Source organism: Taurulus bubalis, assembly GCF_910589615.1.
Source record: "Taurulus bubalis genome assembly, chromosome: 16".
NCBI classification, from domain to species: Eukaryota; Metazoa; Chordata; class Actinopteri; order Perciformes; family Cottidae; genus Taurulus; species Taurulus bubalis.
This window is the reverse complement of record NC_136604.1, coordinates 13820088-13836234: the sequence shown is the minus strand read 5'-3', so window position 1 is coordinate 13836234 and position 16147 is coordinate 13820088. Positions and strand designations below refer to the sequence as shown.

General features: G+C 38.3%; 1 protein-coding gene across 4 annotated transcripts in view; it reads right to left on the bottom strand.

Annotated features, from left to right (window-relative positions):
- Window positions 1-3657: 3657 nt before the first annotated feature.
- Window positions 3658-16147, bottom strand: part of vps50 (VPS50 subunit of EARP/GARPII complex) — a gene marked incomplete at its 5' end in the record, with an annotated part of 91130 nt that continues 78640 nt past the window's right edge. For all 4 annotated transcript variants that reach the window (XM_079232182.1, XM_079232183.1, XM_079232184.1 and 1 more), the window contains 5 exons: window positions 3658-4948; window positions 5601-5790; window positions 10045-10166; window positions 14397-14555; window positions 15277-15373. In XM_079232182.1, coding sequence (XP_079088308.1) covers window positions 4829-4948; window positions 5601-5790; window positions 10045-10166; window positions 14397-14555; window positions 15277-15373 — 688 coding nt within the window. In that variant the 3' untranslated portion in view covers window positions 3658-4828. The remainder of the gene's footprint in view (window positions 4949-5600; window positions 5791-10044; window positions 10167-14396; window positions 14556-15276; window positions 15374-16147) is intronic.

The following is a 16147-nucleotide window of genomic DNA, read 5'->3' as shown; positions in this document are numbered from 1 at the left end:
CTGTGTGTTTCAACCTTCAAGTCAAATATGTTTCTTAATCACACACTGCAGATTGTTTGTTAATATTGACCCATATTGTATATTCATTCATCCTCACAATACACCACAAACATGTAAAGAGATCTGAAGACAGTGCAAAGATTACACTGACCTTTTATTATATATTATTTATATTATTTAAGTCAACAACTCATTGGAATACACATGACACTCATCAGAAATATTTGCATATTGTGAAGGCGTGAATAAACTGCAAACACAATTAGATTTGTGAGATTCTGTAGCGGATGGAATACAAAGACTCTCATTTGTTTTCCATCTCACTACTCAGTAGTCATCACTGTTTGCAGAGTCGTGAAAGAGAGGACACAAGAGGCTGAGACCCATGACATTATGTTCATGGCTCACTTATTAGGCATACAGTAGAGTACGTGAGTCAGGAAATTATGCCGATGCAAGAGTATTAATCTAATAAATATTCTGTGCTTTGAAAAGTGGCCTCAGGACACCAATGTTTTAAGTTTAAAGTTTAGCAGTTACATTAGGAAAATTAAAGTATCAGTTGAAAAATGTTTATGGACCTGAACATGCACCACCTTTATTGTTTTTGTACAAACTATCTTCATCAATGTACGGGCCTGAACTGTGCCAACAGATCATCATATGATTTAGTGAGTAAAACTAATTTGTGTGTATTTAAATGGGTGTATGGGATATAGATTTATAGTAAATACATGGTTTGATATTCATTTTGCTTTGAGAAATGATTTAAATCCAAGCAATGGAGCCGATCCCAGCTGACATTGGGCGAAGACAGGGTGTACCCTGGACAGGCACCCTCACACATGGGAACAGGCAACCATTCATGCTCACACCAGACCTACGGGAAATGTTGAGTCTTTGGACTGTGGGAGGAAACCGGAGAACCAGTAGAAAACCCGCGCTGACACGGGGAGAACATGAAAACTCCACACAGAACAACGATGCAACGGCAAAGAGTCATCCCTGAAATATCTATCCATAAAACATCCCTATTGTATTTGCTGATACTTTAACTGACAGCAAATCACCTTGAACTTTGAATTGACAGACCCTCCCTCTGCTGTGTGAGGAGCCCTAATGTTTCTTGAAAGGTTTCCTTGCGCTGCTCATGTTTACGTCACGACTGTTTTTTTCCGCTTGAGCACAGCTAGTCAAGCAACAAATTAGCAGCGACTGGTGGAACAAGATTCTCAGGGGGCGGTCGTGAAAGTTCATGCAGCGGAGGCTGACATCCAATTAGCTGCTTCAAACCGTAATACCTGTCAATATGAAGGGAAATACTGGGATTATGTTCATCAAATATTGAAATATAACTGTTTTTATTGAAGGGATTTGATTTGAATGAATAAATGACCCCTTTAATGCATTCTGGAAGTTATCTAAGACTATTTCCTGACACTAAAAAGCCCATATTTGCAAATGACCCGATGTAATTGTATTTTGGGCTATAGCAAGCAGAACAAGTTTATTAACATCCCCAATTTGCACAGTGCAATAAATAGTATACTCACTTTGAACCACATGCCATGAAGATTTCTGAACTCCTTTCTCTGCACATTGAGATGTGTGTGTGTGGGGACACAGGCCTGAATCAATAAGAGAGCGTTAATGAAAAGCTGTGTAAATACACTATGCTCTCATTATTACGAGAGTGAGAATGAACAGTTTTCAATGTTCTCTTCTTCAGATAAGTGACAGCCAGCTGATCTGACAAAGGGGTCGAAGCCATTCAGCCTTTCATTATATTTTTACTCTTATAATTTACATTTTACCGTAAGAGAGTTGAATGAATAAAACGAGAATTGAACGAATACAGAATAAAAGAGCAGGTACATCTAATGTCTATGAAGACTGAATACCTTTAAGCAGATATGGTGAGAGTGTTAGTATATTTTACTGAAGTAAAAAATACTGGAAAATGTATTTCAATAAAAGTAAAAAGTAGATGTACTGTGAGTTAGCGTTACTACATTACATGTTGGTGGTGGTGGTGCATGGTGAGGGACATCTTTAGGCTAAACAATTTATTGCATTGAATGGCAACGTAAATGGAACAACAATAGCAATAATTTTACGACACTTTGCAGCATGTGCATAAAACTGTTAATAAACTAAATAACTAGACAACAAATGTATTCAGTATAGTCTCACTAATTAACCAGAACTGAGATAAAACTCAGATAGTTGTCGATCAATAATAAATAAAGTGTACAACAAGCTATATTAAAACTTAATTAGCCCAACAGATACATTAGAATAGGTGCATCAACAGTAGAATAATGTGTATACTGAGGTGTATTAACAGTATACTGCTACAGCCCATAAAAGCAGCCTGTCGTTTCACCATGCAGCGCGCACTCACATCACGGTAGTTAACGACGTTTTCATCTGAAAAGAGAAAGCCAATACTGATGGCATGAAATAAAAATGTATTTCTCCATTAGTAAGTAGCTTGTAAAAAAAAAAGTTCTATCAACTTTGGTTAAAGTTTCATGAGATGTTTAATCAGGTATTTCAAAGCTCAAGATTGTAAAGATAAGTGATTATCAAAGACTGTCCTGTGCCTGAGAAAATATTAAACTTTTAGTCCTAGACGATCGTCATCTCCTTCTCAAGTATCAACTTTGTCTTTCATGTACATCCGGCACATCTCATCAGCATCTCCTCACTTTCACTCTCTGTCCTTCCACTGTTGCATCTCGTCTTGTCAATCATCATGTAAAGTAAACATTACTAATTGACACTGCCAGCAATTGTTCTCCATTACATGTGTATGAATAAACCTGAATGAAGTCTTCGTGAATGCACATCAGCAGACAGTGAAGGAATAGAGGCCATGTCGGTCAGTCTTAGTCATTTCTATGAATTTGGCTCATGAAATTTGGCAGAAGGTCCAAAACACAAGGGCAAAGAGCGCCTGATCTTTTATCTGAAAGGGTAACTGGGCCACGGCATCACAGGAGGGGTACAATCCAGCTGGGCACCCAAATGTGTCGGGCAAGGAGAGCGGGAGCAGCGGTGAAGGTCATGAATTTAGTGTTTAATGGTGGAAGGGAGAAGAAAGTAGATCCACACAGCAGCCCAGATTTGAACTCAGTTTAAGATGTTTGATTAGTTTTGTTCAGGTTTATGATGATAAAAAAAATAGTACTTGACAAATTAGGTTATTTTGATCATCTGTGTGTTTATCCACACAGCACACATGTGGATAGTAATCCACTTGAAGAATAGCTTAAGCTTGACCACGTAGTTGGTAGAAAAGTCGTATTTTACAAAACAAAGAGTCGTCAGAGTTGTGTCAGTCCTTTACAGCTATTTCAGTTCAACCGGATCAGCAGACTCCTCCTGAACAGGGAGGCAGAGGTTTGTAACCACACAGGAAGCCACATTAATTAATCTGACAGCGTCCTGCTCCTGGATGAGAAAAGCTTCATTAGAATGGATAGCAGCACTGCTGGAAGGCAACACTCGTATTCTGATGAACGACAAACTCTTTTGAAACTGCTGCAGCACAGAGATGTTAAAGGTTGGATGTGATTTATAGAATATGCAGTTTATTAATGCCACTGTAAGCAATAATGGGGCAGAGTAACAGAATCCATTGTTAGTGTGTTTATTATGTCAGAATCATTTTTTGCTTTAATCTACAGTTCTAACACCGATTACTGATTTTCGCTATAGTGTACTTGATCCTTGTCATGAGGTTTAAATATTTGTATTAGCTTCAGTTGATAAGTTACAAGATACTGAGAGGTGATAAATGACAAAATACACTTCCAGCAAATATCATATAAAAACTCAAACAAGACACAAAGCCAGAAATAAATACAGACATTGTTCAAAACATTCACATTTACAGTATTTTCTTGGAATAGTTGCAAACAAAATTTTAAGCCATATCAAAAACTGTACTGTTACAGATTTCACTGCTCATCAAGAAGGCCGGAGAGAAGCTCTTCCACAAAGACTTTCAGAAACCCCTCCTAAGATATGGCAGATGACAAACAAATGCAGCTAGTGCAGATAAACTCTGGAAGATCAACGCTCATTTCAGCAATTTATATTATTTTCAAGATCATCATTATATTAGATTTATGTAATTCAGACAAGACAAACGAAACAAAGCATCCAATCACGCACAACAAATACCCTGAAGGGAAATAAGATACACCAAACTAATAACTAATAATGATTGATTAAAGTTATCAATAACCTTGATTTATTATTAATGTATCTCCATCGGGGGGCAATTTCAATCTAGCTTTATATTAGATAGTGGAGGTTTATTACTACTACAGACTACTATTGGGTCTGTAATTTGGATTTAACACAAATCTTTACAGCTTTATGAACTATCAAATTTAGAAACTCATAAATCATCTTTAATTTCAAGATCACAGTTGTGTCAGATATTGAGCACATTTGGTGAAAACAGATGGAATGTCATAAACGGCATTGAAGAAATTGAAATTGTTGGGGTTAAAAACAATTTGCAGAAAAACTTAAGCGGTTAACTGAAACTGTAACATGCATTATGGCACGCCTACTGCTTGAGAGTGAACGTGTTCATCACAGTTGTATACTAAGAGACAACTAGCATTTGGATAACATTTGAGCGTTGCTGTGTACGGTAGCTCTACTTCTGTATGTGCTGTACAGCTTGTTGAACACATCACAACATTTACGCTCAAAACAGAATATGAACACATTCGGCACCGGGATCCTCTGCTGGAGTGTCCGTCTCTGCGGCTAGTTAATGCGTTCAGGGTCCGCTCCGGTCAGCAAACTATCTCTTGGGTCTGTCAATGTCATCGATGGCCGCCAGGAGTTTCTGGCGAGCCTTCTTGTTTATATGTGAACCCAGACAAACGTTCACCAAGTTGGCGAGCTGCTTCATGGAGTACTCCTGCACAGAATCAAGAAATATGAGTCAGCCAAACAGACTCAAAACAAACTCAAAACAGTGAGTTTTCATCACCTGATTGCATGAGGCGTTCAGGGACATGCAGAGGTTCACATTTTGTAGTAAAACAAAGAAACTACTTAACCCAGTGGTTCTCAAACCTTTTTTGTCACAACCCACTTTGGAGGAAGAAAAAAGTTCATGCCCCACTGCCCCAACAAAGTTTGAACAAAATGGACATTTTTCTGACTCCTCCATCCGTGCTTTTTTTAAATAATAGAATAAAGACAATTGAAATCCCTTTCAAGTAAACTAGATTACTCCAACATAGAAAAACAAATCAAATGTGCTATCACTGTGTTAGAACAATGCAAATAAAGTTCTATCTGTGCAAAAAAACTATTAATATTTGGCAAACAAAATAGCTTTTTGTGGCTGCAATTAACCTGTTTTGCACTGAATATAGATAATAAAGGATTATACAAAATCCTTTATATTTTTGGTACAGTGGCATTTACGAGGATCTATTTGCAAAAATAGAGTATAATATGACTAAGTATGTTTTCTTCCTACACACTGCACCTTTAACTGTATATTAAGTGTTGCAAAGGAGCGAAACGCTACAATCCTCCATCCACCATCTTTGCCGTCTCACCCTGTGATTCTTGATGAACTGCTCCATGTCATTCTCAGTCAGGTAATAGGCCTTGATGTAGGTCTCAACAAACTCTTTATCGGGAATGGGTCGCAGGTCGGTGAGCTTCTCCAGCTTCATGAGGAACTGTTGGAAGTCCAGCTGCATCAGGGCCCGGCCCTCATTGCTGCATTTCTTCACATTAGCATAGCTAGAGGACAGCAGAGGAGAAAAAAGGGAGATTGACTCGAAAGCTAAAGCAAGTGCCAATTTTCATTTTTTTTTAATGAAAGTCACAGGCGTTGGTCATATGTCTTTTTCACAATTTCCACCCTCAAATGCACTGCCCTGTTTGCCAGAAAACTAGCCAGAAAACGTGTCTGAGTCTGTATATTGAGGAGAAAGTCGTGAGGATATGTTTTTAAATGATTTAGCTCCCTCCTGTGAATTTATTATGCATTAAAAAATGTCTCAAGATGTGTTTCAGCTTGTCAGATGACCATTTCTATCACCATTTGAATCAAAATGAAAACACTGTCAAAGCTTCAGCAGCAAAGTAAACAAAGAAATGTGTCGCAATTTAAGTTATGGGAGCGGTTGGAATCCATTAAAGTTTTGAAAATTAATAATGGAACTGAAAAGAGGAGAGATGCGTGAACGTACTTAATATGTTGGTAAAAGTGCTTTTTGTATGAGGAATGAGGAAATCTGCATGTCACACATTTCAGTCACTTTTTTTTTTTTTAAATGCTTAAATTGTATGCACACCACCTTGTTTGTTACATGTTATTCATATTATTTAATTGTATATTGTTTGTCTTTGCATGTGTTGGATTGAATCAGTGTTTTTTGTCTTTTTTTCTTTTATCTTGTTTCATGAATATTTGGACAAGCAGATTATATATATGTTTATGACCGAATCAACTCAAATAAAAGGTTCAAAATAATCCAAAGTAGATCATTACATCACATTTTAAGACTCGTAAATGCAGTGTGTATGTATTGAAAGGCCACCATGATCCATTACATATCCGACTGTAATGATGTTATGGTGACATGAGTCTGTGTCTGCATGTGTCTTGTATTAAATATGAAGTCAGGTTCTTCCACACAGCTGTGTGTGTGGGCTTGAGTACATATGTATTTTAGAGTTTGTGTGTGTTTCTGTTTCAGGTGTTTGGCAGAGCGGACTGTTGGCAGGTCAGTGTCTGTGACATTAGTACATTAACACACCACACAGACAGGTCTGCTCTCTGTCTCACACTTCAGCTTTTCTCTTTGGTCGCTCTCTGCTCTCTCTCTCTGCTCTCTCTCTCTCTCTCTCTCTCATATCACCTCCCGCTGTCATCCTCGCTCTCTCTCTCACGCTGTAGCTTGTCAGGCCTGCCAGAGTTTGCCGCTGAGTGTTTGAGCTTCAGCTCAGAATGCTAACAGAGCCAGTTCTGCGAGTCTAAAGGGAGACGAGCGCTGGACAGAGAAATTGAATAACAGGCTGAGCGAGTCGGAGTACAAACAAGCACATATGAATACTAGGCCTTGGTGTGCCAGAGGAGTGGGAGATATGCGTGTGTGGAAGGAATATGCTGGTAGTATCAGGCAGACTGCAGAAATCTGCAAAAGCAGCTTGAATTTGCTGTCGTAATGGCCATTAGTTTGCTGGAAAAGGTTTAAAAGTTCTCTAATGCAACGGGAATATAAGTGCTCAGCAAATGTGCTGATAGGTGAGCATGTTGCCTATTCTCAGTGGGTGAGGACAGGTCCTCCACCTCCAATGTCCTCTCTCCTTCTTTAAGCACTTTACAAGCAATTAACAAGCATTTGTTTTTACCCCACACAAAACATTGTACGTCCCTGCCATTGCAATCCCACCAACACGTTCCCTGTAACCCAAACAGATGAGCAGCTCAGAATGACTTCAGTTCCAAATAAAATGTGTGGAACCTCATGATAATTGTCATCCGTTAGCGACTTGCGAGAGAAAAGCAACGGCAGGGATACAGGTGCTGAGGAAAAACACACTGGTGTTCTGTCACTTGTCACAACCCATATGTCTTGCTAGCACGGGAGAAAGTGGTGAAATGCATTACAAGGGATGTGTCAAGAGCATTTTACGGTTTGCGTGACTGTGTCATGCAATTCCCTGATGCATGCTGAGTCAGGCAAGATGTCTGACTGGCACAGAGGGTTGCCAGCACGCGGTGTGAAGGTGGCAGCAGGAATTTAGAGTGGTTTTCTTTGGGGATTACTCCAGTTTTCTTATGTACTGTAGATCATTTCCCCTGGTTTCTATGGTGCTTCACCACATGATTTGGAAATAATTTTTGTTTTTTAATTTATGATGTGCAGATGTTGAAACCGAAGGATAAACAAAGACAGATTTAAAGAGAAGAGAAAAATTCCACTTCTCCTCGATCATTATCACTGCAATGCAATGACTCACACATGCTGCTTGGTTGAGTGTAGTCGCTCAGGGACTCTAGTTATAACTACAACCTGAGAGTAGAGAGACATTTAAAACAACTCATAACAACACATGACAATGGACTTAAAATGTCCCATGATTGCGAGAAATAAAACACTATTTTATAGGTCAGCACTGTATTGAGCTTTGTTATGTTGTTCATTCTGTACACATGACATACATAATGCTACAATTGGGGTTGAGCGATCTTTGTGTTTTTTTCTTTCCTCCCTGCAACACAATATACGTCCAACTTGAATAGGACTGAATTGCTTTTTGAATAGCTGCTGAGATTTTCGAAATAAAGATTGTATAGACCAACACCGTACTGCCGACTGAGGCTTTTACTATCCTGATAAAGTACCTATAATTATGCTATTCAATGGATTTAGGAGGCTGACTTTTGAGATAATTGTATTATTATTAAATTATAAATAAATGTATTTATTTATGTAATAACTGCAAACAGACATCATTTCCACAAAGCACCACAATTAAAACACAGGACTCAATGTGATTCATAGCATGAATGATGTTTACCGTACATTTGACCCGTGGAGCTTTTGTGCCTTACATTATTAGTTTCAGGGAGGTGACCACTGTCCTACTCAACTCAAACTTGGATATGCACATGTTTTTGAAGATATAGGACTGGCTGTTACTTGTTTGTGAAAGCCTGGTATAACAATATCAATGGAGGACAAACTGTAGTCTGGATTGTGCTCTTACTCTTCAAGTGCTCTTAGCTGGAATAAATAGAAGTCCACAAAGTGTACAGAGAAGCCATTGTGCTCCGGTTAAGGTACGGGAACTGCAATAGGACTCAACTCCGTGCCTCTGAATGCTAATAAATGCTCTTTAGTCTATAAAAGCTCTACTCACTGAGTGTCGATTGTCTTTTCATCAGATATTAAATATTGATGTTGAGGCACAAACAGTGTAGAGCAGGGATGTCAAACTCATTTTAGAGAAGGGGCCACATGCTGCCATTTTGATCTCAAGTGGGCCAGACAAGTAAAATCATAGCATAATAACGCATACATAACGCCAAAATTTCTCTATGTTTAAATCATTGGTGAAGATTTTTGGATGATAAACCCTATTTTAAGGTCTTTCTACAATAAACTAGAAACATAAAAACTAAAAACTCATTCAGCCCACTGTTTATCTGCCTGGACTCTCCTCTGCAGATTCCCTCGCTTTTTTGGACAACCACTTTCATGACGTGATCCATTTTTAACGACTTGCAACACAATGCCTCCTGGTGCAAAATATATTGAAATGTTCAAAAACATTGTCCTCCATTTGCAGCTTGTACTTTCTGCCTGAATTTCGTCACAACGCCTGTTTGTCTCCCGATCATTGATGGTGCCCCCGTCTGTAGCCCCACTGACGGCACGGGTCCAGTCCACTCCGACCCGGTCCAGCGCTTCAACGAGAGCACTAAAAATGTAATTGGCTGTAGTTGTGTCTGTCATGGGTAACAACTCAAGGAATTCTTCGGGGACCGCCAAAGTCTCATCAACACCACGAATGAATATGGCCAGTTGAGCAACATCTGTAATGTCAGTGCTCTCATCGATTGCAACAGAAAATGCTACAAATGACTTGACGCTTCTTTTGGCTATAAAAATTTGTTGAAAGATTGGCAATCCTATCCGTCACAGTATTCCTCATTAGGCTAATGTTTTGGCTTTAAAAAAAATTTAACAGCAGGCCGAGCTAGACCCCCATGTTTGCCAACCCTGGTGTAAAGCTTTTTTAAAACCTACTTACATTTTTTCCCGGATAAATATACAAACTAGTACATTGTACAAGTCAAGTGTCAAACTGCTCTTCTGAGACATTGACACCAATGGAAAATATTAAACTGCGTTTTTCTACAGAAGTTTTCACAATAATTCATAGTGACAAAAATAAGCTTTCGCTGCAACTTCACCCGAATGACGCCCGACTGCACAAACAGCCCGTTGATGCCGAAGAGGTGTTTTATGATGTCCTTACCCTTCAACTAGAGTCCTGTTGGCCAGGCGGATGCAGTGCTCCCACAGCACGTTGGACACAGGCAGCGGGATGCGCACATGTCTGGAAACATCCTGCAACCTCTTGTTAAATTGCTCAAACTCCTGGAAAGGTAGAGGAGAAAGCACAGGTGAACACATTGAAGAGTTGACGAGAAAAATAAATGATGTTGGAAATTGGATAACAGATTTATAACATGTATTGGTAACATTTCTTTTTTTACACTTTTGAAATAAAACAAAATATAAATCTAATCTAATGCAAACTTGTATCCAAACGTGTCAGAGTTCATTAAACTTGTATTATAAAGACATCAATATTATTATAAAACATGTGATTAGCTTGTGCAAGGTATATTAAACAAGCACAAACCTATGGACTGTACAATACATTGATTAGGGATACAAACTATTGTACCAATACGGTTTCCCAACTGGAAGTCATGAAATAAAAGTCTTTATGACAGCGATATACATGTTCTCTCTCTGACTCTCTCTCAGCTGCTCTGTGTTCCCGGGTGACATCCAACAGCAGCTCCCCAAACCCGCCTCAGAGAAGCTGAACAGTGTTATGCAACTACCTCACACTGTGCATTGCACAACATAATTATTTGCCTTCTGTAAAGAATAAACTGCATTAGCGGCTTGATTGATCGCTTTTATATATATATATATATATATATATATATATATATATATATATATATATATATATATATATATATATATATATATATATATATATATACACAAAGGCATTTTTCTACATGTATTGACATAAGTACATCAAATCAATCAAGGATAAATCATATTTCCTCAGCCTACAGTACATCTGCTTTATTTTTCAGCTGCTCTACTTTCACTAAGCAAATCTAATTATTTTGCCATCTGAACACAACATCTGAAGAACTGAGCAGATTGGGAGCGGAAGCATGAATCCACTAAGCCACAAATCATGTGTTAAAAAAATAATCATGTGTGCGCTGCTGATCACTGTACCTGGGTTTGGAAACATCTCAACTGGACTCATTCATCAATGTTTTGATGTGCATGCAGGCTCATACCGTCACCAAATAAATTTGCTGAATTTCTTCCAGTCTTTAATTAAACATTTATATCTGCAGGACACCTCTGAGTCACATGAAGGTTTGTATTCCTGTCGCCTACTTTTAGAATTGAATGGAATATGAATAAATGCATTATTTTCCTTGCCTATAATCAGTAAAGCTAGTGAATTTTCACTAGCTTTTCATATTCCATTCAATTCTAAAAGTAGGCGACAGGAATACAAACCTTCATGTGACTCAGATGTGTCCTGCAGATATAAATGTTTAATTAAAGACTGGAAGAAATTCAGCAAATTTATTTGGTGACTGTAATAAAGTCTCCTGCAACCCACGTGTGTTTTGGGAATGACTGTATTACACGATATGAATTAAAAGACCTCCATGGCCGACTAAGACCTGACGGTATGAGCCTGCATGCACATCAAAACATTGATGAATGAGTCCAGTTGAGATGTTTCCAAACCCAGGTACAGTGATCAGCAGCGCACACATGATTATTTTTTTAACGCATGATTTGTGGCTTAGTGGATTCATGCTTCCGCTCCCAATCTGCTCAGTTCTTCAGATGTTGTGTTCAAATGGCAAAATAATTAGATTTGCTTAGTGAAAGTTGAGCAATTAGATTAAAAAAAACTGCTCTATAACAGACTACATTTAAGACTTTTCGTCAATTCAATTCTTGCTACAAAATAGATTTTCCAGGGCCAAGCACAATACCGGATACTATGAGGGTATAGTTACAACAGCACTCCATATGTTCTTTCTTTTATGTTTCAACACAAAGAAACAAGGAAACTATCTCAGAGGAAGGTCTGAGGACACAAAGATGTACAACACAGTTTGGGTCACAAGTGGCCTACAGATACCATGTTTTGATGCTTCTTGTTTGTTGCCACTACACAGGGTAGAGCGATGCCAAATACTCGCTGTGCACTCACTGCACTCTGAAATGTTCCATTTTGAAAGGACATCCTACAATTATGATTTTATGTTGCTGTTTACAGGGAACACATTACACTTAGATACATATGATGGCTATGTCTCAGGAGAAGTATGTGGTTTTCTAATTTCTTTACTATTCAAATCAAACTCTGTCATATAAAAAAAATGAATTTTAAAAAGGCATATATAACTGACATTAATTTTGCAGCCAACTATGAAATGTAATTCATTCACAAACAGCTCCACAATAGTTTCTGGCTTGAGTAGTTTGTCAATGAAGTCATTCTGAGGCTGCGGCATTTCCTTGCCACTTTATATGCAAATCAATGCCATTGTTGAATGCTAGTGATCAACCTGAATTCATGAATAAAATATACTCCTGTATGCAGTTTAACAAAAATGTAGCACACTCAATGCACATGACAATCTCTGTGCATTATGAGCATCTGACAAGTTGTCAGAGAGGGCTATTAGCACCCGATGAGGAAAGCACATACGAGATGTAATGTGCACCATGTCAGTCCATCAGCTGGACCCTTTTGACACCTTTGGGCATTTAACCCAGAGCAGAGAGAGAGATATTTTCTCCTCAGGCAGTTTAGCTCATATGTTTGTTCGCTCATTAGTTCCACGTAAGTGCAGAGCTGCTAGAGCCAAAGATCTTCGAGCCACTCAGGAATTCAGAAGGTGAGTTTGAGCAGATGACTAAACAGTGATTGAATGTGTATATATTTATTTATTTATTTTGACAACATCTCTGTTTTGAACTGTTATTTAACCAACAGCTTGCGAAGACGTGCTGATGCATACTTGGGGATTTGTCTTGGTTTGGTGCTCGTCTGTTCTGGATTTGAGAATGCAGGGAGACATTCAGACCTTTGAGTCTCTGAACGGCAGAGGTGAGAAAACTAGTGCTGTGTGTCCTCACATCTCATGCAACATTTAGAATGGGAAGTGGCCAGCATGAATAAAGACACTGGTTTAGTGGGAAACTTCCAATTCCAAAGCTACGTCAGGAATTCAAACGTCTTTAACAAAGCTGAAACTTCAGGAGAGATCTGCATTCAACTCTCAACAGCTCCCCCACCCTGTTCTAAATTATTCACCCCATCCCAAAGAATAAATATTAAAGGTCCCTGAATGAATTTAAACTCAAGATGGGTCAACAGGGAACTTAAGAGTTCTTGAATTGAAGTGGAATAAAGAATTTTACTTTATGTAAATAGAACAGGTGTTAAAAGGATAAACCCAGATTGTATTTCTCAAGTACAACAAACACACTGTGAGGAAAATCCCAGCTAGATAAAAAAGCAAATCTACTAGAGCTGCCTTCTGTGTGTTCTACTTCTCGTTATTGAGGACACGCCAGACACTGAGAGGGCTGCAGTGGGCAGTATTTGTTAGAGGTGGAATAATAAACATTGAGACAATTCAGAACTTTTACTGAATATATAATACACTACAACAGAAAGAAAATATTTCAACAAGGATACCAGTAGTATTAGTATCATCATTCATATTCAGCGGACAAAGAGTGTTTGAGGCTAACATTATGCAGCAATCTTAATGGGGAGGTGTTTGAAAATTATCTCTATGAAATATGAGAAAAAGCTGTTTCCATTAAGTCTCCATTCCTGTCTTTGAACATAACCGTAATGCACAAAAGGGATTAAAAATGCAATGTGACTAATCAGTATCTAAACATTAACAACATATAAAATGACTACGGTACATGTAATGCGAAATGGGTCCAATGTAGTAACAGATGTAAAGATAATTATGATCGGACTCTGCAGTTTCCCTCAAATTCACAGAGCGTTTTAGTGGTTATCAGCTCATTGTTTTGGTTTCCCAAGAAGCAACTTCACTGTTTTGGTTCATCAACCTCGCTTCCAGCAGGTACGCTACCTGCCGTGCACCAAATGCCAGACAAAGTTAGCGACTAAACTAAGTGGAATGATGATGTTAATATATGAATATGAATGATGATGAGACTAATACTACTGGTATCTTTTTTGAAAGATTCAGATATTTTCCTTATGGAGTTGGTGGAGACCAAAATAGGAGCTAAAAAGAGAGTGAATATTGAACTCCATGTCTGCTGGAGATGTAATAACCACTAATTGTCTGTTTGCCATAACCATTTGCCAAAACATGATCATGCCGCATTCACAGCTTGTTCCGCTGCTCCCAAATGTAAAAAAAAACCCTAAATAAATAAATAATGCTGCTTTAATGATTCAGCTCTCCTCCTTTTTTGATCTCACCTACATGATAGCACATCACATATCATGTCAACAGTCACGCATTTCTTGTGCAACATTACCTTCAACAGGACGTCCACATACACATTATGCTGTGACATTATCTCCCTAATGTCCCATTTAACGCTAGACATCAGGAGCAACATTTGTTCGTAGTCGATGGCCTTTGCTGCAACAATCCAGTATATTGGTTTCCGAAGTTCACTGGCTGTCGACACCGTCTGAGAGAAGGAAGGGAGAATACATGTAAGTAAGTTATATCTAACATGCTTTTGAGTGTTATTAAGGCAAACACAAAGTAAAGGTATCTTTGATTTTGCTTCAATCATCATCAATTCCAAGAGTGACATCATAGGACTTGACATTCATTTGCTGTTTGGGTAAAATAGACCAGTCTGTGTACCTGAAAGCTTCAAATGTCAAGTGGACAAAAAAAATAATGAAGATGGGGGAAAAGCTGCCGGCGAGGTCATGAGTGTCAGACTATCGTCCGAATAGTCTGAATTCTGGGTTGCAGTTAGATGGCCACTTATCTTGACATGGAAATGGGTTTTTCAACAACACAAAAAGACTGAGGGCTACAAATAAGAGTAAATGCAACTGGAATTTTTGTTTGTTTCTTTTGCATTTATCAAATCAAAGACACTACACATTCTGTATGTTACAGTATGTTTTAATGAATACACAATGAGTTGAGATGTGTGTCGGTTAGAATTGTATGATTATTATTATTCATCATATGAGAATATAATTGATGAAACTTTTTTTTTTTTTTTTTTTTTTTTACAGTTTTCAAGCCTCGGAGGCAGGCACATGATGAAAGGTAAAACGAAAAAGAAGAGCTTGGTTCCACTGTACTCAACATGATCAGTGACAACATGATTAACAATTATTGTAATTCCACAGGACAGCACAGACAACACAGACCAGGTGCAAGTATACCTGGGAATAAAACTGTTGCAGGAAGGGCTTCTTCGCCGCAGGCATCATTGTGTCCAGGTGCGACTGGAGGGATTCAAACTGTTCGGCAAGAAACACACTGAGAGGAAAAAAAACAGAAAGCCAAATTCAAATTGACGCAGTGGGGACATAATGTGATCGGAAACACGTTCTGGCACATAAAAAGAAAATTAGTACGAGTTGTTTTTGTGCTACCCAAGGGAGACAGATCGATCAACCAATGCTGATATTACTTTTGATTGAATTTTGGTTTTAGGGCCTGCATTTTATTTACCTGTCAATACAATGATGTGAATAGTTAAGAAATGCTCATCTGCACAACTCTGCTTACCTTTGCTGATGCTAACCTATACCAAGATGTTGCAATCTAATGTATCCCCTGTAATCATTACAATTTAATGTGATAAATAATTAAGTTGAACAGACTTCAGTGTTGTCACAACATACACTCCCAGTTCTGCACTTTATGAAAACTACCTTTCCTTTGATTTCAAGTCTCACCTCACAAAGCAAAGAATAATTTCTATCCCCCCCAAAAATATAACAGCAGGTTATATACAGTATATATACAATAAATGGATTTGAATTATCATGAAAAATACTCTAACTAAGTGAAGTGCGGACAGAAATAATACCCCCACTGTGACTAAACGAAGACCTTTGGACTCACGCTGATCGATGGTTTTAGTTTTACATTGAATTAAAATCGAAAGAGCAGGTTTTAGTTCAAGATCGAGTCCGGTGGTTAATGAGTCGAGCGCGCCTCACACAGTGATTTCTTTAGAGCAACAACAACAACACAACTGATTGAACGGTGCAATTTAAGAGAATATAACAAGTGTGGACTTCAGCC